Here is a 23775-nt window from a genome sequence, read left to right on the forward strand (position 1 = left end):
GGAGCGACGTCAGGACGCGCCTCGGAGGCGTTGACTTCGACGAAACACAACTAAGTTTTGCTGTAACGTCCAGTGACATTATTTGAGTGACGGCGATCGCTACCGTTCTGCAAAGCGCCCCGCCCCCGGCATCCCAACGCCGTGGCCCATCCGACACTTAACCAGTAGACAGAAAGTCTTCAACATCAGGGACAGCCACAAGAACGTTGCTTTTATTATGTAAGTTTCCATCTGAGTTTGTTTTGGGGGCGTTTTAGACGTGGTTGCGCCGCAACAGCTGAGTCTGATGGCCACGGCGTAAGTGGCACGATGCGCTTCCAAATAGCCAGCTGCATTACCTCGATTTTCGTAACCCATTTTTGTGGTTTTGTGGAGGCTGGTTTGGGCGCGTGTAACCGACAGGCGTTCTCTGTCTACAGGGACCATGCTGACTTGTGGGCGCTTGCAACATTCGAAACGAAATTAGCGTTGTTGCGGTGCACTGTATGACGGCGTTAGGTAGCGTGTGTGCAAGGTCATGTCAAATTCATGCGATTGTGCCGGTGTCTAACGCAGACGCGGTGTCGCCTGTGACCAGCTAATGCGCCTTTTGACATTAGTGATATCTATCGATATGGCCTTTCTGCACAACGTGTAAATGAGCTTTGTATATAGTCGAGGGTGTAATTGAACGCAGATTGTTAGCAAGCTCTCAAGATGGCTGACGGCGGCATTAACCACGCCCCCAAGTCGACCTTCACCTTCAATGTCAATGCCGCGGAATTCACGCCCAGCGGATCCTGGTACAACTACGACCAGCAGGAGGAGAAGGAAAAGGAGCAGGAGATGGAGAAGGAGGTGACGGAAAAGTTGGAGACTCTCAACGTCAACGAAGGGGAGCCAGCCCCCGAGGAAACGGAAGCCGTAATCGCAGAAGTGGCGGAGGAGAAGCCAGCACCACCAACGGAAGCGAAGGAGTTGTCGACGAAGAAGAAGGGAGGTCCGACCGACTCGGGAGTACCCCCGCCAGACCCGAGGCAGCACCTCAACATCGTCTTCATCGGACACATCGACGCCGGCAAGTCGACCACCTGTGGTAACATCCTCTACCTCACCGGATACGTGGACGAGCGCACCATCGAAAAGTATGAGCGCGAGGCCAAGGACAGGAACCGTGAGAGCTGGTTCCTTGCCTTCATTATGGACACCAACGAGGAGGAGCGCCAGAAAGGAAAAACCGTGGAAGTGGGGCAGGCCCGTATCGAAACCGCCAACAAAAGGTTCACGATTCTGGATGCACCCGGCCACAAGAACTACGTGCCAAACATGATCTCGGGCGCCACACAGGCGGACTGCGGTGTCCTCATCCTGTCCGCCCGTAAGGGTGAGTTCGAAACCGGGTTCGACCGTGGAGGGCAGACACGCGAGCACACGTTGCTGGCCAAGACTCTCGGAGTGAGCCACCTCATTGTGGCCGTCAACAAGATGGACGACCACACCTGCGACTGGTCCGAGGCCAGGTACAACGAAGTGGTCCAGAAGCTTCGTCCTTTCCTCAAAACCTGCGGGTTTGTCGAGGGCCGTAACCTCAACTTCCTGCCGATATCGGGTCTCGTCGGCCAGAACCTCATGCACCACGTCTCAGACCCCTCGTACAAAGGGTACTGCCCCAAGGCCTCCTGGTACCCACAGACCATGCCGACCCTGTTCCAGCTCCTCGACGGCATAGACACGGCAGTTTTCGACGACAAGGCCGCGCTCCGTATCCCCGTCACCGGCGCCTACAGGGACAACGGTGTCATTTGCATGGGCAAGGTGGAGTCCGGTACCGTCACCTCAGGTCAAACGTGCATTGTCATGCCCCATAAGGTCAAGGTTAAGGTGCAAAACGTGCTGTTCGACGAAGAAGAGTTCGCCTACGCCAAGCCGGGTGAAAACATCAGGCTGCGCATCGTCGGACTTGACGAGGACCAGATCAGCAAGGGCGCCATCGTCTGTGACGTCGACAGGCCGTGCCCCGTGGTCACCGAGTTCATTGCCATGGTGCAAATCATCGACCTCCTCGAGCACAGGCCGCTCATCACCTCGGGGTACTTCTGCGTCATGCACGCGCATAGTGTCGTCGTGGAGATGCAGTTCCACAAGCTGCTCGAGACCACCGACAAGGTGACCAAGAAGAAGAAGCTCAACCCCACCTTCGTGAAGAACAACACCCTCGTCACCGCCCACCTCAAGGTCTCGTCGCCCATCTGCCTCGAAGTCTTCGACACGTGCCAACAGCTGGGCAGGTTCACCGTGCGCGACGAGGACAAGACTATCGCCGTGGGCAAGGTGCTCAAACTCCTCAACACGGAATGAGCGAAAACCAAACGTGATAACTCACTGATAGAGTAACTACATTATGCGGCATCAGCGCCGTGAGGTTGCGATACTGGGTCACAAGGCGCGCTTTGGCATACGCACGGGCGGAGCGCGCTCAGTTGTCCCACAGGTGGCCCTTGATCTGGAACTTGCGCGCCTTCTGCAGGCGGATGTTGTTCAGCTTGATGAGGTGGCGGTTGTGCAGCCGCCGGAAACGGTTGTAGTCGCGCATCTGCGCGTCCTCGATGCCCTTCCCGTACACGAACATCTGCAGCAGCTCGCCGTACGTCTTGTCCGGCTTGTCCAGCTGCCACAGCCACGATGGGTACGCCTCGTCCGGCAGCATCACGTGGTCCTCCGGAATACCGGCGTAAATGTTGAACAGGTGCTCGTCGCCTGCGCTGTCTGTCGACGCGGCGGTCACGCGCTGCGTGTCTGCGGCGCCCTTCTTCCCCTTCTGCTTAGGCGCGTAGCGGACACACCCAGTGTGAACCTGCCGCTGCAGCACCGGCATTGGGCACGCCAGGCCCGCAATGCGGCGTAATAAGGACATCACGAGACCAGGCAGAGATGCTCCTGCAGCGCCGACGCCTTCGCCTCGTCACCGTGCAATTGCCGCCACCACCGGTACGGGATGTGTAGCAGACGGAAGCCCATGCCCGCGATCAGCTCGTGGCGCCTATGGCACAGTTAACGATAATGCACACATTGGCTTGAAAAATGAGCAAGCGGTATCAGACACCCGTGAAAATCCACTAAGCACAATACGGCATAGGAATCCAGACAGGGCACGCGGCGCTTGCCGGGCACTACGGATTTGCCAAAAACAATGCTTTATGGTGGGCACATGCGCCTTATACATGAAGCTAGAACTTACCTGCGAGCCATAGCAGTGAGGTGTGTAGTGCCGTGGTAGTATTGGTGCTCGGTATTTATCTCGATGACGGTGTTAGACTTAGGCTCGTAAACGTCCAGAATGAAAGGTCCTGGGTGACATATGATACGGACACACTCCAAAGCACATACCAGCCTTCATGTAGTTGCGATGAGGCACGCCGATGAGCGTAAGCACCCTGCTCACGTCCTCGTGGTACGGGCAGTGGAAGGTCTTTGTGGTAGTACCGGAGTCATCAGCAGCTGAGTCGCGCAAGCCGGGCACATCTTGATCCGAATGGTCGTCTTCTCCTTCATCTGCTATGGCTGCATTGGGCTCATCAGCCGCGATAGGTGCCAACGTGGCATCGGCCAGCTTCTTGGCCAACGTCTGCTGCCGAACGTCGATGAGAAACTGTTTAGTGGCGTCATCCATACGGGCATATACTTCCGCTTTGAACAGACGAATGTACAACTCGATAACCTCCAGGTGGCGCGTGTAGTGGCGGAAGTGTTGCCGGTGGTACTCGCATTTCTCCAGGAATGACAGAATCATGTCATCGCCGAACATTTCGAGTACAGTTATGGCCTTCATACGTGTGCAGTCGGTTGCTGAAGGTGTGTGATGTATAATAGAGGGCAAGCATACCTGAAAAATGCTCGATGCGCTTCGCCATTACATCACGCAGAGGCTGCAGCAGCAACGAGTCGCAAACCCCAAGCTTCGCGAGCGAATTGGCAGCCTGAATAGTCGTGTAATATGTATAAATGTGCAGAAGTGTACGTCATCTCGTGAGTAGTGGCATATTCACTGTGCCACAGAACCTAAAGTAGCCACCGCACTCAGGTCTTATCCGCAGCGATGTAATTGGGTCAGACATGAGGGTACGGATGGTCACACAATAACAATACCTATAGCGGGCACAGTAACTTGTTTCACGTCGACTAAAAGAGCGTAACGTACCTTTACCAAGAAATTGTTACGCAGCACGGGCCAGCACAGCACCATCTCGTATAGGTCGTCGTACAGCCGCTGATCACGCAGCCGCAGCCTGCCCAATGCCTACTCGTAATTAATGCTGATTCATATATAAGCAGCAGTGCACTAGCGTAGATGGAGCAAAGCATACCTGGAACAGAAAGACGTAATGCTTGGGTTTCATCTCTGCTCGGCGCCGATGGATGTGGTCGACCAAGGCACGCACGTGATCCGTCGGGGTGAGTTGGACCTTCGAGACGATTTGGAGAAAGCGCAGCAAGGACCGGATGCAGACGTTAGCGGCAATGGTGTTAACCCGCGTCAAAAATGCCTCCCACACCTTATCATCGATGTTGCATGTGGCAATGGATTTGCGGGCTTCATTCATCATGACAAAACGCAGATCCAGTGAATTCAATGCGGCCACCTCGTCCGGGGTTGGGGACACATAGTTAGGTTTCATCCTGTAGACATATATGTCGCACTATGATAATCGTGATGACATACCAGTATGCCTTGGGCGCGATCCGAGTCTTCGGAGAGTCGCGTAGCGCTTCCTGCTGCTCTTTGAGCAACTGCGCTTCCAGGTTCCGAAGTTTGCTGCCCATGCCGTCGAATTTTCTCTCACGGTCACGAAAGAATGAGCTGTAGAATTCCTCCTCGGTCATGTCGTAAATGGACTGCGCAACGATAAAGCATACTTTCCGAATGCGCCGTTTGGACAAAGGCGTTACACAAAGCATTCAGGTAACGAAGGGTTTACGATGGACTTTGCCTAACATATTAAATAGCCATACATAGCGGAAGTCTTTAAAACGGAAAAGTAGGTTTGACTTACCTTATTCAAAAAATGGAACTGTTCTACCCGCGGCCTGCGCTCAATGTCGATGTCGTCCACGCTGAATTCTTTGATGTGCGACTCCGCAACTGGTTCGCGTGGATTCCAGGTTACTTTGCCGTGTTCGGCCAGCATTTGACGCTTTATCATTTTTTTTGCCCGCTTCTTTCCGTATTTCGCCTCCAGGTCGGCGGGCTTCATGGTAGCCTTCACATGCTTTCGCACCTGACAACGGGTTAATCACGCATAAATAGACGTGGTTGACATACCTCGTGTGGTTTTAATTGGTCGTATTCCTCTTTAGTGACAAAACGTGTTCGCTTGGCTTCCAAAAATTCCTTCTGACTCAACACCCGGCCGCTGACGTCAGCGTTGTCGTCCGTTATATCCACCACCGACTGAGTACGCGTTACCTTACCGACATCGTCCGTGCTTTGGAGCTGGATGTACCTGTCATCACTCGGGGATGGCGGAGCAGGCTGCGACGTCTTGAAGGCAGAAGTGGTAAGCCGTCGATGAGTTGCCGAGGTGCCAACGGTCCTGGCGGGAAACGATACACCTGTACATTTCCACGTACGGCATGCTTCTGCGAGCAGAAGCGGTATCTGTCTTTCCAGGAAAAACGTGAACGCCATGGCACATGTGCACGGTATCACTTATAGACATCAAACGATGCTAGCACTAAGACCGATAAGCAATTAGTTGCTCTAAGTGACGGTGCTACCATAAGTGGGTGTAATTTAACCCTGAATCCAGATATAGTTAGGATAATGAAGGAATCCTCCCGCCAAAGTGCCTTCCGTCGAGAGGATGCTACACACCACGTACACATTTAATATTTACAGTGCCAACATTAGGGCAACAAGTTGCTGGATTAATTCCGAGAAATTGCCGATGCAGCAATGAAGGATGCGCCGTACCCAGTCAGTGCGGCGCATACCTGGAGCGGAATAAAGGCGATTCCCGCCTTCCACTTAAACACCTTTGCGCCATCTCAACTTGTGCGTCAAAATGGGCGTAGAGTGGTGGAATAAGCTTCTTTGTCGACTGGCATGTGCAAACCGAGAGTTGAAAGAGCAGTCACCAAGCCGTGTCGTAGTCGGAGTCGTAATTGGCTTCTGACTTAACTTCGGCTTCATTGGCTACGTTGGTCAATCCCAGCCTTTCTAGCAGAATCTTCTCGAAAAAGTTATACATTTCCATGGACACGATGCCGTTACCCATCTTGAAGTCGTTAGGTGAACCAGACGAGCCCTGCTGTCGACCAAACAGATCCAGCAGGGCGCCTATGTCCTCAAACAGGCCCTCGCGTTCAACAAGCTGCTCCTGGCCGCTGTAAGCCCCCACCTTGTATCCATGCAACCCAAACTCGCCGATCCATATCGCGGATACGGCGTCGAAGATGGACACATGATCCCTGAACATTAGCCGAGCGTGCGCCTGCGACAGACGGAGCAGACTCTCCACAGTACGGATCGTAGGACCGCCGTGCGAGCCGCTGTCCAAAGCCTGCTGGCGCGACACCACATAGTAGGCGTGGATGACCCTTCTAGCGGCCACCGTCAGGGTGGGGAACAGGTGGGCCCGAATGTACTCAATGTATTCCTTCATCGCACCGTTCGCATTCCAATTGAAAGGCCGCTCTCCGTCGGTTTCTTCCAACTTCACGTCTTTGCGAAGGTTGCGCTGAGACCCGGCTCGCGGCTGTGTTCCATCGGTGGCCATGTCGGCCTCATCGGTCTCCTCTTCCGATATATCTTCCTCATCAAAATCGTCGACCATTTCACAGTCATAGTCACCGCACGTCGATGAGTCGCCTGGGACGCTCGCGGTACCCTTCAAACTACGAAGCGCCCTCGACTTAGCATCGCGGATCGGGGCCTCACAAGTGTCCAACAAGAAGTCAACCAATTCAGAGTCGTTCAATGGATTTTCAGTGAACACCATTACCAAATCAAACCTGGATAACAAAGGAATGGGTACATCTACGGAGAGCAGCGGATGACTAGAATGCGTCCCACCCTGTGAGTCATCTCTGTTCACATACCTCCGAATCATCTGCATTTTAAAGTTTGACGCAGCGATGACACTGCACCGACAGTTGAGGGAACACTTTATGCCAACTTTGGCCACCGATATCACCTGCTGTTCCATGGCCTCGTGCAGGCACGCCTTGTCGTCAGGGTGGATGAGCGAAAACTCGTCGACGCAGCACAGTCCACCATCAGCGAGCACCAGTGCACCAGCGGCAAGCATGGTATGGCCGCAGTCGCGCACCACAGTGCAAGTGAGACCGGCTGATGTACAGTGCGTGCCAGAGACGGAAACGTGGCGGTCCACAAGGCTCTTCGCAAATCTCAAGAACTGCGACTTTCCGGTACCAGGGTGACCCAAGAACAGGATGTGACACTGCGTGCGATTTAGCCGCGTTGCTTTAGAATCGTAGGTGGGGGAAAGGCCCGGAGATGTCCTTTGAGGAGATGTATCCCCAAAGGAACGGTCTCCGGAAAACTTGGCCCAGCGATTAACATGCGTTTCCTCTTCAAATGGTGTTGTATGGACGGGGAACCCTCCTGAATAACGATGAAGGTCGGGTGGTAATGTTTGCACGTACCTATCACGGTAAGCAAGAGGCCCAACTTTGCGTTATCCACGCCCGCCATGGTGGTGCAAATCGACTTGAGCAGGATGTTCCTGCCCGCAACTTCGTCTTTACGATACTTCGCCCAGAATGGTGAATATATGCTGTCCTCAATCGTTGTAATAGGGTTCAGTGGCGGAGGCTTGTGCAAATTGATCACGTCTAGGTTGAGGGCATCCACAAATATCTGGGACACACACCTGAATGAATTTTAGATTGCCGTATATGACGTGTAGACAATTGTTAAAACATCAAGCAGCTGGAAGGACGCAAAGTGCAAACGTGAAGAAACAAAATGTTTACAAATCGAGTATTGAAATGCGTTATACCTTAATTATTCGTTTGATGCATATCCGCAAACAACGTATGATAACAGTGGCACATAGTGGGTTATTACACGGACGCTTGCTAACAATTCGGATGCACAACTTACTTCCTTCCGCTGCGGAGGGTTCTCCAGCGACGTTTAACCATGCCTATCAGGTGGATGGTGTCGCCGGGCACGCATGTTCCAGTGATATCGCGCCGTAATACCACCGGTATGGCGACACCAATGGAGTTTATCCGTGAATCCTCTGATATAGATTGGCATCGTATCTCCTGCAGGTCAGCTCGCTTTACGGCAACGCCCTGGACAAAAGTGTCCCCGAAACACCTCGGCCGGAACGCTCCTTTCGTTGTTTCCAAATAGTGCGGGCATTTGGATGGAGCTACAATGAAATAGTGAAGCTCAGGAACCGCTCGAGCCAAGACGCTTTGGTGGCAACGTACGCACCTGTACTCCCGTTCCTCATCGAGGACGGAAATGATGCCCACCCTGGTCACAGTACATACCAATGTCACCAGGCCTCCCACATCCTCTTCCCTTATATGGTCTACCCTGTTCTTCCACACGGACGCGATTGGCGGGATGTTACGCAACCGAGTTGTGAACTGGAGATTCTTCGAAATACGTTTTGTCTCGGGTAATTCGAGAGTGTTCTTGCAGTGCAAGTCATTCAACGTGCGATCTAAATACTTCGAGACGGATTGTGAATCCTTGCACAAGGACTCGATATCGTATTTTTCATGGAAGGTTTCCACAATGGCAACTGGGTCGGGGTGGCAGCCCTCCTCAATCAGCTTCTCTAACAATTCGTAAAGCAGCGGCAGAATGCGCAAGTCCAACAAACGCAATAGCACGTCAGGCGCAGTCATCAGGTCCGAACCCAATGCAGGAGCATCAACGATAAGCTTCATCACATCGATGAAAACGCTGCGATAGTGCTTGGATATCGTGTAGCGCGAGTTATCGGCAGACCCACCTACCGACGCACGCGAGTTTGTACCCTGCGAATAGCCAGCTGGTGGGGGGATCCTTTTAGGCGTACAAGTTTCAGAATTCTGATCTGCACGACCGTCGGTAGTGGCTTCATACACGGGTTCCGTCTTGATGATGTCATTGGTCGCAAAATTACCGGCACATTCAGAGTCCCGATACGCTGCGACCTCAGGGGTAGAACCATTTACTGTTCCACCGGGTGGATTCCCGCATAGATATGAAGTGCGGGGAGTGGTGGCATTGGGGTCACACCGAGACGGTGACCCAGATGACAAGAATTGGGAAGATTTAATATCCTTCCCATCGTTATAAAAGCTTGCTGATGACTGTAAGTCGTAGTGATGAGTAGTCACTGCGTAGTCGGTGCAAGGTGCTAATTTTTTTAACAACGAAGGATCCTCATATTTATTGACGCATAGCATATCGAGATACTGCGACAGCAAATCGTCATCGCTCACGATATATTGGATGAATCCATTCACGTAATAAGAAACCGGAGAGGCCACTATGTCGCATATACGCCCCCCCTTTTTCGACGCTGTGTCTTCCCTGTATCCAAGCGGTGGTAGGAACAGCCCCGGAAAATATAGCTGCTCGACCACCGCATCAACAGCGGATTGCTGCCGACCGGAAGCATCACGTCGATATGTATTCTGCTTCGGAAAAGATTCGCGTGGCGCGGTGATTTTGCTCATCACACCAATGCGTGATCTCTTCCCTAAAACAACAGAATTTTAGTTATTTAACCGAAGCTCCTGGTAATACGTGTATCCGATAAGTATATGTAGCGAGTTTCACAAATATCGATAGGGTGATAGCGGCAACAATTACAACATGAAAATGCCGCGTCAAACGACTACATAGAGTTAATCAAAACTGCAGAACAAACTTCACATGCTAATTGAATAGGACGCACATCGTAATCAGTTATATGTGTCACATTGCTGAATTGCCGTAGCCCGTTTACACGCCAGCACAGCCGCAGCCTAGCCACGCTCCCCCAACGAAATCAGTGTGTAACCTCTAAATGACTGCGCATAAAAATTTGCATCCAAAATTCTTTTGCTTGTGTGTGTGACATGAAGCAAATGATCATTTGGCGATTGGTTGAAATAATTCGTACGCCTACGTGTTTTGTTCAATCAGCGAAAAGTTACACCGGTGTGTGTCGCATCGGCATGTGTAATGGTGAAATAGACAGATGTACATATTACTAATTCCAGATGTGCCAAAGAATACACAGAGATTCGGAAGTTTTGTCTTATAAAAACGCAATCCATGAATATTGTGTGTTCACGCTATGTACAACGTTATACCTTCTTGCATAGGAAGGTGTGATATGTTTTTACCATCTATATCAGCTGATTTTTATTGCTTAATAATTTGTTTTATGGAATTTAGAGGTATTCAGCGGCACACTCAGACACTTGTTGCCGCATTCCAGTGGTGTGTTCGCTGCACGAAAGGTTACAGTGTGATTGTTTAGGTGATGAATTGTAATTTAGATTACCTTGCTATGTCGCTTCTATTTTCGCATATTGGTGAATTTCAATTGCGTCGTTGGGTGCATTATACACCATGTAATTAAGTGGACGCGACGACATAATTGTGCCTGATGTGTGTTTTGCATGAGGCAACTCATTCCACGTGAAATCATATAATGCGGCCATACGTAATGTACGCTGCTATCTGAATTCATATCTCGTGATGCGACTCCCTCAAATTGAATCTGTTGTGAGGATGGAACTGTGGAATCCAGTCTGTCTACATGCATCATGTTTTATGTGACTATAGAACGACTAGACCGCGTCGAGAAATTTTAATATATCTTATATTGCAGATAATACCCGAATCACTACGTTAAGTCGTCTGCAATGTCTTAAGACGCTCTTAAATATCCAAAAAGGATTAGGACGAGATATACTGTTGATTTGTAACGGGTTTAGGAAACGGTAGAAGACCAATTTTCAGTACGCCTACGCTATTAATGCAACAACCGAGTCTGCCATCCGCTTTGATGTTGCGTGGCGGACACTCCCGATGCGTACAAGCTGCCTAATCACAGGATTCTACTACATTGACCTAAAATAGTAGTTGCGATATCAGACTGCCACGTGGTTTAGGTGGAACTATTGTGTTTTTACGATGTTTTGCGATAGTAAAGATGATATGTGTCCCGGAGGCTCCTGGTGTAGTCAAGAACTTTGTCGAAAGGCCATATTTCATAGCTGATCATGACACCTATAACGTTAATGGCAATCACAATTAGAAGGAAACCAAATACAACTAGGTAAGGCGCATATTCATTTGCATTCATCTTTCACCACAGCTCTCAGAACAAAAAAAACCTGAACAATAATTAGCAACGTGCCCGGATGCCCGAGTGGCGGCTAGCGATAACATTCCTCACCGCTTCTAATGTTATGCTGCGATATTATCCTTTAATTACTTTTGGTAAACGAATATATGTGCAGCCTACGCTTCAGATTGCGATAAAATGCTGTGAGTGCGCTGTGTAGTGGGCAAAAGGGATCGACTACGCATTCTGCCCATAGCAACGAGCTACGGGTTTAATTGTTTTTTATATTACGATATATATTTATATGTTTCATGGAACGGTAAACTGTGGTCGCGCTTAGCTTTGCTGGCCTACATATATACGCACGTCTGCGTGCTCCACCGTGAGGGACTAAACAATAGTGGATCCGACACTAAATAAGGAATTTCCGAATAAGTTGGCGTTGTTCTCATATTTATCTCCATTAGTACTACGCTGTACGGATGTGGTAAAGTCGAGAAAGTTCGCAGAATCTATCATGTACACACGCCTCCAGGCGTTTGCTACCTACACATCAGCGCACTTGCATCCGGTACATTTGCCAAACAGATACACAAGCGTATCTCATGGAGTGACGCGTGTGAGACGCTAACATGGGTATTTATTTTTCATGCTTGACAGATCAGTGGCAAGATTATAGGATGCGAACATAACTAACAGATAGCCCACTACAATGCTAGTTAACACATTGTGCTACGTTATCTTGTTGTTGTAGCAAGGTGTGCTACGCTGTTTCTAACATTTGATCATGGCATCTGCAACGTCGTGAACACTCCAGCGTCGCCAGCAGGCCGTAGCAGGCAGCGAGTGGGCGACGAATTTGTGAAATGATTGCAACCACATATGTGAAGCGTATTGATGAGCCCGAGGAATACGCATACGAAGTAGCGTAGCGGTGCGTAACACAATGACACGAGAGTGAAGATGAATGGCTCCCGGATGCCGTAGAGGAAAGCGTCCATGGCGGTCATGAGTGATGCGATAGGCTTGCCGTTGACGATTTCTTCCAGCTTAGAGATGATCTGTTGACATGTGAATGGCGGCTGTAATCCCACCTCCGGTGGCGTGAACCCGTGAGTGTAGAGGAGGGGCGGCGCAGTGGAACACAGGTGGAGGGATGAACACTTGATACTAACGTGCTTCTTGAGATCATAGTGCAGCTTTTGAAGTGACTCCCACAGCCTGTCCGGCAGGTACACCGCCCAGCTGAGGTAGGTGTGGGCGAAGCTCTGGGAGTACAGGGCGTAGGCCCGGTAGGTGATGGGCGAGCAACGTGGATGACAAGTGGCAGAGTCACTACCGCAGCCAACCAGAGTGGACAGGGTACGGGGATGCTCGTTGTCGTGGTTGGAGTTGGACTTGAGAGACTCGGAGCCCCGGATGCCACTGACAGCTTGGAGGTCCGAGTTCTTGAGATGGTCCCAGTCAGGGCAGTGGTCATGTGGAGTGGAAAGTGAATTGCCGAGTGAAGACAAGGACTCTGAAGCATACCCGTACAGCTCATTCCCGAAATTATGGAAGAAGGACACAAGCTCCCCGGTGGTGCGCGGCGTCCGCCTGGTGATGCAGTTGAGGTAGGAGCACAGTGTCAGCAAGGGGTCCTCACCGCCGCAGCTGGGAGTGAGGATGGAGGAAAGGGTGATGCCATTTTCCGATTCCTCAGGTAAATCATCCTTCCTGAATCCCATCCTGACGCGGCTCTTGAGGCAGGGGTTGCACGGGTCGAAGGGGTGAGTCTCGAAGTCGGAGTCCCAGTTGTCGGTCAGGAACGCCTGGAGGGGGGACTTGGAAGCAGTGATGTCACTGCCGTACTTACAATCTTGCCACCCACCATGGATTTTTCCTCGTGAACACTGCGCCTTCAGGAATTGCAACTGGTAGTGGCAGGCGTAGGCGTAGTCACGCAGCTGGCAGAGGAGGGCGCAGCAATCAGGCTCCTCGGATGACTTAGGCTTCACGGTTTTCAATGACACACTTGCTTTCCAGTTGGGTGCAATGGCGGCGAGGACTGAACGGGCAAACATGGCAGTAAGTTGGAGTATGTCGAATACATCTGTGGGCCTGATGTTGGCGTGGTTGACGGAAAGTGCAAGCTGTGAAGCGTCACTATGCGGGGCAGTAAATGCCTTCTCAATACATTTCTCCAGAGTGTCATGATGTTTTCTGTTTTGAAGCCCCGCCAGCCACTGAAGCATGTCCCGGACTGTGCGCGGTGCCTGCGATGGGAACAGCTCCGTCTCGGGGATGTAGGGGGAGCTAGGGGTGATTTTATGGGTTATCCAGGCGGGAGCGCAGGTGTCTTTAAATTCGACTGTATTAATTTTGGGATTCTCGCTCGGAGGTAGATACTGCTCTGGGCCTGGAGGAGGTATATTGAATGAGATTGCAGGAAATGATGGATCTACGAGGTCAGGCGGTGTGTCATTTCTAATATGGGTTGAGTCATCGTCAAAATCCAAATCGAAGTCGAGGTGGTTGTCTGGCAATGTATGTTTGGCGACTTCGATGAAGAACTCGGGGTCATCGAATTTGGGTGGAGGGCGGTCTGGGACGTCGATATATAATCCCCTTGTTGGTTGTGGCTCAGCGAGAAACATAGCCGTAGGAATAGAAATACTATGTGGATTTGGATTGCGAATGGGTGCTCCAGTGGCCATCGAAAATGTGGGTTTATTCGCATAATTTGGCATTTTAGGGAGACTAGAAATACTCTTGGAAATAATCGGTTGACCACTTAAGGATTCGGCGGCCGCTCGTTGTTTTTGGTATTCTACATCTTTGAAATGCTTTATTGCATCAAGAGTCCTTTGTACCTCTTGTATGTGCTCCTGCTGTAATCGTTTGGTTTTTATACTTTGATCTTGAGAGTATTTCTCCCACTGCTGTTGCATATCCCGTTGTAACTCGACCGTCTTGTCGTACTCCGCTAATTGTACATTTCGCTGATGTTCCTGTTCTCCTGTATTTTGAGATTCATCTTTAATCTCTCCACCATCCAGACCTTCCGACATGTGAACTGCAAAATCCATATCAATAATCCTACGTATGTCATTCGTTTGCGATTCTACAACTGCTTGCGGAACACCATCAATTGACGCCAAATTGGGTTCGATCCTTTCATTATTTTCAAGTAAAAATGTATTAAGCCGATCACGGCCCTGCGCATGTTGTAAATGAAATGAATTTTCATAGGCTTTGTGTTCTACTGCCCTGCGCTCTTCTTCTTTCTGCATTTCTCTATAGGATTCATCCGGCACAGCTTCGCCATCCGGGATGAAATCACGCAAATCTGCAACTGGAGTGCCGCTAAGCAGCGGTGCATAGTCACTCTGTAACTGCTGCAGTTGACGTTGACGTTCCTCATAGGCCTCCTGGTTCTTACGTTCCGCTTCTTCATTCATTTTGTTTTGTTCTTCCGCCCATCCTAACAAGTTTTCCATTTTTGTCTCTTTTGCCTTCCTTTTCTCCTGCTGCCGTTTTCCATAATTATACAACTGCTCTAAACGTTCGACATCTTTCTGTTGCCGTTTCCATTTTTTGTTGGCCTCTCCTAGTTTGACAACCTCTTTTTGCCATGCGTCGTGTTGTTTATCTGAAAATTTCATTTCCTCCGTTCGCCTTTTCAATTTTAAACGTTGTTTATCGGATTTCGCCCTTTTTTGTTTTTCCTCTTCTAGCTGCTTAGAAGACGTGTCCGGGATGGCAAATGCAATGAAATCGGAAGGCAACATATTTGTAGCACTACTAACCTCATGTCTTGGTCGCCACTCTCCTAATTCATAGTAACCACGTCCATTACTATTACGGCCACCGGTAGGCTGAGGGGTAAGTCCGGGATCAGGACGGCTGGGCTGACTTGGAAGGGTGGAGGGAGTAGATGTTGGGGGATATGCACTAATGGTTTGATGCTCTGATATCTTTTGCTGCCGCAAACGTTTTTGTTGTAATCTGTTTTGGGCGTCTGGATCGTCTATACTGTTTATTATATGTTCAACGTTTCTCTGCAGTTGAGTTTTCCAGATTTCTTGTGTTGTTTGTTCGTACTTTTTGTCGAGGTTCTGGGCTGCCTCCATTTTCTTATCATTCTGTTTTCGGATACGTTCAATGATTTCTTGCGTTCTTGCCTCCGACTTATATTTGTTTTCTGCCTCCGTTTCGTACCTTTTAATAACTTCACCTTGCTTCTGCATTTCCGCCCGCACTTCATCTCGACGTTTATAGTATTTTCCCCATTGATCCTCCGCATCTTGACGTCTTTGCTCCTCGTCCAGTTGACGTTTGAGACCTGAATGGTCTAATTTCTCACTACCGTCAAGACGAATTTTGTCGGCATTGTTATGCGTAAGTTGTGGATCGAAATATGTTTCGTCCATAGCTACGCCATCTGCGTATATATCACTCTGAATACCGTCTTCCCCCTGTCCGACATTTCTTCGAAAGTCAATGGACTGACGCTCATTATCATAACGGAGACCTGTACTCTGAGGGTAAGGACTTGGATCGGGTCGACTGAGCTGAGGAAAATGCTTCAACCGATGAGCACGAGATTGCCGTTGTAATTGTTGCTCTTGTAGAGCCTTATATTCGTTTTCCAGCATTCCTTGCCTTTGGGCATCCCAAATGTTTTCATCTGTAATGTCGGACATAGAGAAACATATATTACCTCCACCAAGATACGACGATGATATCTTACCGTTAGAACACTGTGGAACTGGAGACGTGGTCTTCTCCGCCTGGGGTCCTTGTCGATTCTCCGTCCCATCCCCTCCTAAACCTCCACCGCCGTGTCTATCAGCAGTTGAGTCCGACATACTAGGCGCCCTGTTAGTAGCGGTAGAATCCGCCTGAGACAGTGGATCACTAGACCCTTGCGAACCTTGATCACCTTTACTCCCCGGCGGGCCTAAATCTTCTTTAGCAGTGGAAGTATGAGCTTCAGATGTTTTTCCGACTTCCTTACTTGGCGCTGTTCCTTCACTCTGACCATTTTGATTTTGCCCTCCCTCCGCTTTCTTGCCCTGGTTCTGTGCTCCCTCCGCTTTCTTGCCCTGGTTCTGTGCTCCCTCCGCTTTCTTGCCCTGGTTCTGCGCTCCCTCAGATTTCTTGCCCTGCGTTGCAGAAAGCATCCGAGTCTCAGCTTTAGCATCCTCGGCTTTGGTGACCACAGGCTTCGCGGCCTCAATTCTAGTAATCTCGTTTGTAGGTTCAGAAGAATTCTCATCTTCAGATTCGGAATCAAGATCATCCTCAGACTCGGATGAAGACTCAAGCTCAGGCTCCGGTTCAGGCTCAGGTTCAGGTTCAGACTGAGTCCCAGGCTTAAGCTTAGACTCAGGCTTCTTATCCTTTTTTCTATTTAAACACTCATTTCCATCCAAAATTGTTTTCAACTTCTCCAAACCATCATTATGTCTCATAAGCTCACGGATTGCAGCGTCCCAATCACCTCTCAAAGACGGATAAGGATTCCCCTTGTTTTTGAAATCGTTGTCATAAAATGTGAATCCGTAGGGGAAAAGAGATGTAGTGGCAAACTTATTGACGTCCGGCTGGGAAACTATTCTGCTCAATTTCGATCTCACATCATGTAAATGTTTTTTTAGCCACTTAGCCATCTTCCTATCGATGTTGTTTTTGTTAAGATATGTATATTCCCTCCCATAGCCTGTGAATGAGAAGGCTCCTTCCTTGTAAATTTTGCCAAGGGATTTTTTTAGCGTAGCGCAATGTCCTTTTAAATCTGGCCAATCTATACATTTACCCCTAGATTCCAAATCCATTCTAAATGCATTTTCGTTTTCTGTGTCTTCGAATATTTTACAAAAATCTTCCACCAGGCGAAGAGCGTTAGCAACGTTGGGAATATCGCTGCCGTGATCGCCAAACACGGAAGTGACGAAAACATCGAGGAAAACGTTGAAGCCACGACCGTGTTTTTCACAAATACTTTTAAGGTCATCTGACATAAGGAACCCCTGGGCATATTCACCACCACGTTTCACCTCTGACGTATCGAAACCGCCAGGAATGACACCGTATTTATTTTCGTTTGATGTATCATGAAGATACGCATCCAGCTCCCCGCCTCTAACTTTAAACCATTGGAACCACCCAGGATACAAGTTTGCCCATTTACCCCCTCCCACTGCACTGAACTTATCGTCTACTTGATACCGCAAAAAGTACATAACGGCAAGGAATTTAGGGATGCAAGCAAGAAGAGATTTGAGAACTCTCGTAGCACTGTTATGACCATTATAATAACTACGTGGAAATGTGCACAACTTCTTGTGAAAGTTAGACACGTGGCCGACAAATCGCGACAGTGCGGATTCAATGTCACTCTGTTTCGCATCTTTATATCGGCTTTTTAGGAGGCGTACCAGTCGACTGGCGACCTGACCTTGCATTCCCCCATCATTTTTCAACCACTCCAGAAACTGAAGACACTCCTTAAGAGTGCGGAACTCAGGGATATTACCTTTAGCCGCCATACTGCCTACTTCCAATCACCCACTAATCAACTCTCACAAAATTCCACGACTAGCCTCCAGAACTATGTGGACTGGGAACCATTAGAATGATCATACCTCTAAGGTGACACTGCTTAATACAGCATGGCAGACAACTAAGGGCGCTGGGTGAAAGGGCTATGAAGTGAACCGCAGAGTGGCAACACTACGCATCATGCTGAGACAATGACACACCTAAACCATCATCTTAAATCCATGAACCATCACACGAATCCTATAGACATACCACTCACCTGAGGAGGGAAGGCGACAAGGCAAGGCAGCCACGCTGGAGTGAGAGGGTGGAGCATGATTGGAGAGGGGCGTTGTCAACAACGATTGTGGATGTTGATGGAGCAGTACAGACAGACATTTGGTTAAACGTTAGGTGAGGCGGTAGGCATTTGCTGTTAGATGGGCTGCTCTGTGTCGTCGGGGTAGAGGTGAACACCAAGGTAGTGAGTAGAGGTATGATCAAGGTAACAAATGACATAAAGGCGATAATGAGATCAGATGTGGAGACACGCTATTTTTTGCAAGCAAATGCGGAGCGTGCCCAGACGTCCGAAGATGACGTCTAACCCGTCAAGCTGGTTAGTCCCGTTAACTTTGCCAATGCCCATTGTATGCTGTCTCGACAAATCTCGCAAAGGTCTCGATGGGCACCTACAATGTACGATTATGAAAGATTTAATAATCATGCATTAGACGTACAATCTACTATCGGTCCACAATACAATGAGCTATGTGCGATAATTGAAATTTTGAAGTTGATTAAACAGTGCTACGCAAACCGCTCAAGTTGCGGGCAAAAAAATCGCGGACCTTGTGAAATGGCCGAATGCGGCAGATGGTCATGACGCAAACGGCGGTAACGATGAGGATGACGAATACTATCAAGGGGGCGATCAGACCGGTGGAATATACGGCGCCGGGGGAAGACATAGCAGCGGTGGAGGAGAGTGGACGTTGATTTTTACAACAATTACAACTGCAAATGTCCTTCCTTTTACATACGACCTGACAGGTCTCAGGCGCACATTGATACTTGTTATTGCGCCATTGAGTTGTGATGACACAAGTAAGGCACTTGATAGTTGTGCATCCTTCACAACAGGAGGGACAACACATACAACCAAATAAGTTACAATCATTATCACATCTACACTTATCACTCATCTTCTCCTTTTCCTTCGTCAACCTGCACCAAGCATAAACTGCTCACCTCAGCGGCGAACACTTATGCCACTGCGCCTTCTCCATCGGCCTTACGCTAGCAACCAGGTGATCGCCATCGAAAGCACCGCCGGTTAAATCGCTCTTATAAAGCTATCACAACTGGATAACTACAGAGGTAACGCATGTGGACGGTATCCTAGCACTGGCATGCATATCAACCCGTAACTGCTGCGCAGTCAACTTAGTGCATCACGGACCAACCGACTTGTCAACGCCTCTTATCAGTATCACCACATTTATGTCTTAATGAGTGATTATATGAGTTACATTGCCTGCTTGATATGTTTTTCATTTTTTTACTGTTGCCATCAATGTCACATAATCACGTTGGAGAGTTACGGCAACATCCATTGCCAAGCTACGCACATGATAGCTAACGCGGCAAACAGTCACTCAGCTGACAATTCATAATTCCACCTAGCACGGGTATCACAGCTGCCTATGTTGGTGGCCAACAGCACAGCTCCACCTAGCACTGACAGGGTGGGACTATGCGAAGACATATCAAGGGTTCTGCAAAACCCAAATCACAACACTGTATCATCCATTAAGTGGGCTACATGAACCAGGTTATGCCTGGCGGCAGTCACGCTTTTTTCAAAGCATGGTGCCGTAGATGATGCAGTAATACAACTAGCCACTAGTGCAACACAAAATATCACAATGGAAAATGACTTCATTAATGAGGTGATGATTATTGAATAAAGATTCGACCAATGGGATCTTCGTCGAAGTAGTCGATGTCGTAGAGCGAGGGCATTTTCGTGCCGTCCGTGAGTAACGCCTTGACATCGATGACATGAGACCCTTTGGAGCGCGTTAAGTGAGATCGTATGCGCAAGACGTCCAGGCGGTATAGCATCGTGTTGGCCAAGATGAGGAGTGCCAGAGACCAGAGTGCTACGAGGGTGAAGATGAATGGCTCCCGGATGCCGTAGAGGAAATTGTCCATGGCATTCATCAGTGATGCGATAGGCCTACCGTTCACAATTTCTTTAAGCTTAGTTATAACATCAGAGCACTTGAGCGACACCTGCGATCCCACCTCCGGCGGCGTGAACCCGTGTAAGTAGAGGAGGGGCAGGGCAGTGGAACACAGGTGGAGGGATGAACACTTGATACTAACGTGCTTCTTGAGATCATAGTGCAGCTTTTGAAGTGACTCCCACAGCCTGTCCGGCAGGTACACCGCCCAGCTGAGGTAGGTGTGGGCGAAGCTCTGGGAGTACAGGGCGTAGGCCCGGTAGGTGATGGGCGAGCAACGTGGATGACAAGTGGCAGAGTCACTACCGCAGCCAACCAGAGTGGACAGGGTACGGGGATGCTCGTTGTCGTGGTTGGAGTTGGACTTGAGAGACTCGGAGCCCCGGATGCCACTGACAGCTTGGAGGTCCGAGTTCTTGAGATGGTCCCAGTCAGGGCAGTGGTCATGTGGAGTGGAAAGTGAATTGCCGAGTGAAGACAAGGACTCTGAAGCATACCCGTACAGCTCATTCCCGAAATTATGGAAGAAGGACACAAGCTCCCCGGTGGTGCGCGGCGTCCGCCTGGTGATGCAGTTGAGGTAGGAGCACAGTGTCAGCAAGGGGTCCTCACCGCCGCAGCTGGGAGTGAGGATGGAGGAAAGGGTGATGCCATTTTCCGATTCCTCAGGTAAATCATCCTTCCTGAATCCCATCCTGACGCGGCTCTTGAGGCAGGGGTTGCACGGGTCGAAGGGGTGAGTCTCGAAGTCGGAGTCCCAGTTGTCGGTCAGGAACGCCTGGAGGGGGGACTTGGAAGCAGTGATGTCACTGCCGTACTTACAATCTTGCCACCCACCATGGATTTTTCCTCGTGAACACTGCGCCTTCAGGAATTGCAACTGGTAGTGGCAGGCGTAGGCGTAGTCACGCAGCTGGCAGAGGAGACACGCTGGGTCGGGGGAATAATGAAGCTTATCATATTCTAATTTGAAGTCGATGTTAGATAGAGCATCGCCGGATTGCATACGCATTATTCCGTTCAGTACGTGTGCTGAGTAGAGACAGGCCTCGGTAAGGGTGTCGGCGATATGAGATGCGGACAAGGATAGATCGCCGTTGACCTGGAGGGCATACTTAGGGTAGAATGTATCGCCGTTTAATGCCATTAACAGGCCTTCCATATGTCTCTCCATCTTGGCAATAATTCCATACGTATTGAAACCGACCAGCCAGAAGAGCATGGCCTTGACGTCGGTGGGAGGCGGTAGATGGTCGGAGTCTGGTGGAGGGGGAAAGGTTGATGAGGTGGCAGAATCATGAGCGTAATTCCAAAGATTATTGCACATGTTAGGGTTAGGATCCACAGTAAATCCGTAATTTTTAAAAACACCTATATTGTTGGAATAATCGGTATCTGACTCAGGATTCATGTTGGGAATTGTAATATACGGCAAGGCAGGTTGGATAGGTTGAGTTACGGACAATGAATGGTGACGTGTCGTATTAGAGTTCGTCGCTGTTTCATATAAATTAAATTCTTTGGCTTGAATTTCTATCGGAATTGGTGGCATAGGCGAATTGCGATTAAAATCCTTTATAGGATGACCTGTGATATCAGGAATTGGTGACGCAGGAATAGTTTTTGATTTCAGTTTTGGCGCATTCATCGTAGGTTTGGGTGGGGTTATTGGTAGGCCAGTGGGTGCACTAATAGCAGCGAGGGATTGGAGAGGCATACGACCCGGTAGGCCTTGGGAGTTATCGGCTGGGGTTCCACTGAATAAACTACTAACATTCCGCATATGTGTTATATATGTACTTTCTGAATTTTTCAAATCTTCAGCCGAATTAACCATATCTCGTTTATGCCAATTTATAAACGCTTGTGTATCAACATGCCATTTTAATGCTTCGCGATCTATTTTGTCGTTATATTCCTTCTCAAAGTGTTCCTCATCAGACGGAGGATCTAACACGGATTCACCATCTGGCATAAAATCACGCAAGTCCGCAATAGCACCTCCTTTTAAAGAATTTGCAAATGGATCCTGAATCGGAGCAAAGGAGGGGTAGATAGCGTTAGGATTATGGTGTTTTGGAGCATAATACTTTTGGTATTGCTCCTGCAATCGCTTATCTTCGGCCTCAGCTTGCTTATGCCAGTCCGCTTCTTTATTTTTTTGTGGGTCTCCAAATTTCAATTTTTTGTCTAGCTTACCGGCGGCTTCCCTTTTTTTTTCATGCTGCATTATAGAATAATCATCGAACCGCCTTAGTACTTTTCCTTCTTCTTTTTGTTGTTTCCAATCATCATCTGCTTTTTTTATTTTTTCAGCATCTTGCATCCATTGGTGTTGAACTTCACGCAACCCCTGATTATGTTTTTCTCGCAATTTTAAATCCACTAGTTTTATACCCGATTCTCCATATCTGCGATTTTCCTTTTGTATACGTTTTGAAGACGTGTCCGGGACGGCTTCACCGTTGACTTCCAGAGGCGGAACACCCAGTATAGCCACACCAAAGTGCCTGCGTCTACCATCTCCTGGAACGTAGTAGGGCTTCCCATGGCGATGATGGCTACTTGTATGCTGAGGATAATGTCTGGGAGCAGTACTACTGGACTGATTTATAGAGGTGGAGCTATTGTGGGATCGTAAATTTCGTTTTTGTAAATGTTGCTGTATTGTCTGTTGAAGTCGTTGATCGAAAGTTTTTTTCTGGGCGCTCTCCCAAATGTCATCCGGTTTACTAAAATTAAAGGCAGTCGGGGATAGCCTTTGAAATTCTGGATAACAATATTCTTTGCCGTTTTCAACTTTCGGTATTTGACCATTAGGGCACAATTGGGAAGGAGTGGGAACTTTAGATGTAGCAGATCTAATCCCACCCGTCCCCCCTCCTGCATCATTGCCACCACCTCCTCCAACTTCACCTCTGCCGTCACCTGAATCAGGAGCCGCAGCGGCGGATCCCATACTACTGTCATCTGCACCATTCTGAGACACTTGACCACTTCCTTGTACAGACCCGGATGAAACCGCCTGCCCACCCGGGCCCTGGGCACCGGGTGGTGCAGCGCCTGTGGCTGGAATGCTTGGAGGCGGAAGGGAAACAGGCTGTGGACTTGTCGTAGCATTGTCCCGTAAAGCCTGGGCCGGATCTGCAGGAAGACCGGGAGGAGAGGGTGGCGCTGCAGTCACAGTCGGCGGTTGAGATGAAATAGTCTGCTTCTGAACAGTATCATCAGGTGGAGAAGATGTTGTATACCCGGCACTAGAAGAGCCTTGCGGGCCTTTCTCACTATTAGTCTCTGGCGCTCCCGCACTACCGGTAAGAGGAGATGAAGAAGATGTAGTCACCGATGAAGTTATAGGCTGCCGTTCGCTTTGACCGTTGTTTTGATTTGGAGATCTCACCGTTTTAGAGTCAGGGGATAAATGTGAACTAGGCTGTTGAGCACCTTGGGATTGATGATTTGGAAGTCGAGAATCCCCTCCACCTCCCTTGGCTCTAGTACCACGCAGAACTATATGATGCGCCTGATTGTGCTGCATTCCGGAACCTTGAGCGACGGATGGTCTGGACGGAGGCGCAGGCTTTGCAGCCGCCGGTTTCGCGGCTGCTGCAGGCCGTGATGGTTTGGTTGATTTACATTCCTCGCCGTCCAAAAGTGTTTTCAACTTGTCCAAACCGTCATTGTCTCGCTTAAGCATTGAAATCGTATCA

At 49.3% G+C, this 23775-nt stretch overlaps 6 protein-coding genes across 6 annotated transcripts; 1 reads left to right on the plus strand and 5 right to left on the minus strand.

Moving 5' to 3' along the window:
* Nucleotides 1–99: 99 nt before the first annotated feature.
* BBBOND_0200420 (hypothetical protein) lies at nucleotides 100–426 on the minus strand (the record flags this gene model as incomplete). The annotated part of the gene is made up of 1 exon (XM_012911617.1): nucleotides 100–426. One exon carries the CDS (start codon nucleotides 424–426, stop codon nucleotides 100–102), a length of 327 nt encoding a protein of 108 aa, XP_012767071.1.
* Nucleotides 427–696: 270 nt separating this feature from the next.
* BBBOND_0200430 (translation elongation factor EF-1, subunit alpha protein, putative) lies at nucleotides 697–2337 on the plus strand (the record flags this gene model as incomplete). The annotated part of the gene is made up of 1 exon (XM_012911618.1): nucleotides 697–2337. The coding sequence occupies one exon, from the start codon at nucleotides 697–699 to the stop codon at nucleotides 2335–2337; it is 1641 nt and encodes a 546-aa protein (XP_012767072.1).
* Nucleotides 2338–2455: 118 nt separating this feature from the next.
* On the minus strand, nucleotides 2456–2854 carry BBBOND_0200440 (Ribosomal_L37 domain containg protein,putative; the record flags this gene model as incomplete). Its single annotated transcript, XM_012911619.1, has 1 exon — nucleotides 2456–2854. One exon carries the CDS (start codon nucleotides 2852–2854, stop codon nucleotides 2456–2458), a length of 399 nt encoding a protein of 132 aa, XP_012767073.1.
* Nucleotides 2855–2892: 38 nt separating this feature from the next.
* Nucleotides 2893–5665, minus strand: BBBOND_0200450 (hypothetical protein, conserved; the record flags this gene model as incomplete). The annotated part of the gene is made up of 9 exons (XM_012911620.1): nucleotides 2893–3019; nucleotides 3218–3326; nucleotides 3367–3825; nucleotides 3863–3956; nucleotides 4178–4276; nucleotides 4344–4656; nucleotides 4700–4872; nucleotides 5031–5255; nucleotides 5300–5665. 9 exons carry the CDS (start codon nucleotides 5663–5665, stop codon nucleotides 2893–2895), a joined length of 1965 nt encoding a protein of 654 aa, XP_012767074.1.
* A 445-nt stretch (nucleotides 5666–6110) lies between these two features.
* BBBOND_0200460 (DNA REPLICATION LICENSING FACTOR MCM1 domain containing protein) lies at nucleotides 6111–9687 on the minus strand (the record flags this gene model as incomplete). The annotated part of the gene is made up of 3 exons (XM_012911621.1): nucleotides 6111–7603; nucleotides 7645–7871; nucleotides 8105–9687. The coding sequence occupies 3 exons, from the start codon at nucleotides 9685–9687 to the stop codon at nucleotides 6111–6113; spliced, it is 3303 nt and encodes a 1100-aa protein (XP_012767075.1).
* Nucleotides 9688–12076: 2389 nt separating this feature from the next.
* On the minus strand, nucleotides 12077–17824 carry BBBOND_0200470 (Ribosome-binding protein 1; the record flags this gene model as incomplete). Its single annotated transcript, XM_012911622.1, has 1 exon — nucleotides 12077–17824. One exon carries the CDS (start codon nucleotides 17822–17824, stop codon nucleotides 12077–12079), a length of 5748 nt encoding a protein of 1915 aa, XP_012767076.1.
* Between the last annotated feature and the right edge of the window lie 5951 nt (nucleotides 17825–23775).

This window comes from Babesia bigemina (assembly GCF_000981445.1).
Source record: "Babesia bigemina genome assembly Bbig001, chromosome : II".
Lineage (NCBI taxonomy): Eukaryota > Apicomplexa > Aconoidasida > Piroplasmida > Babesiidae > Babesia > Babesia bigemina.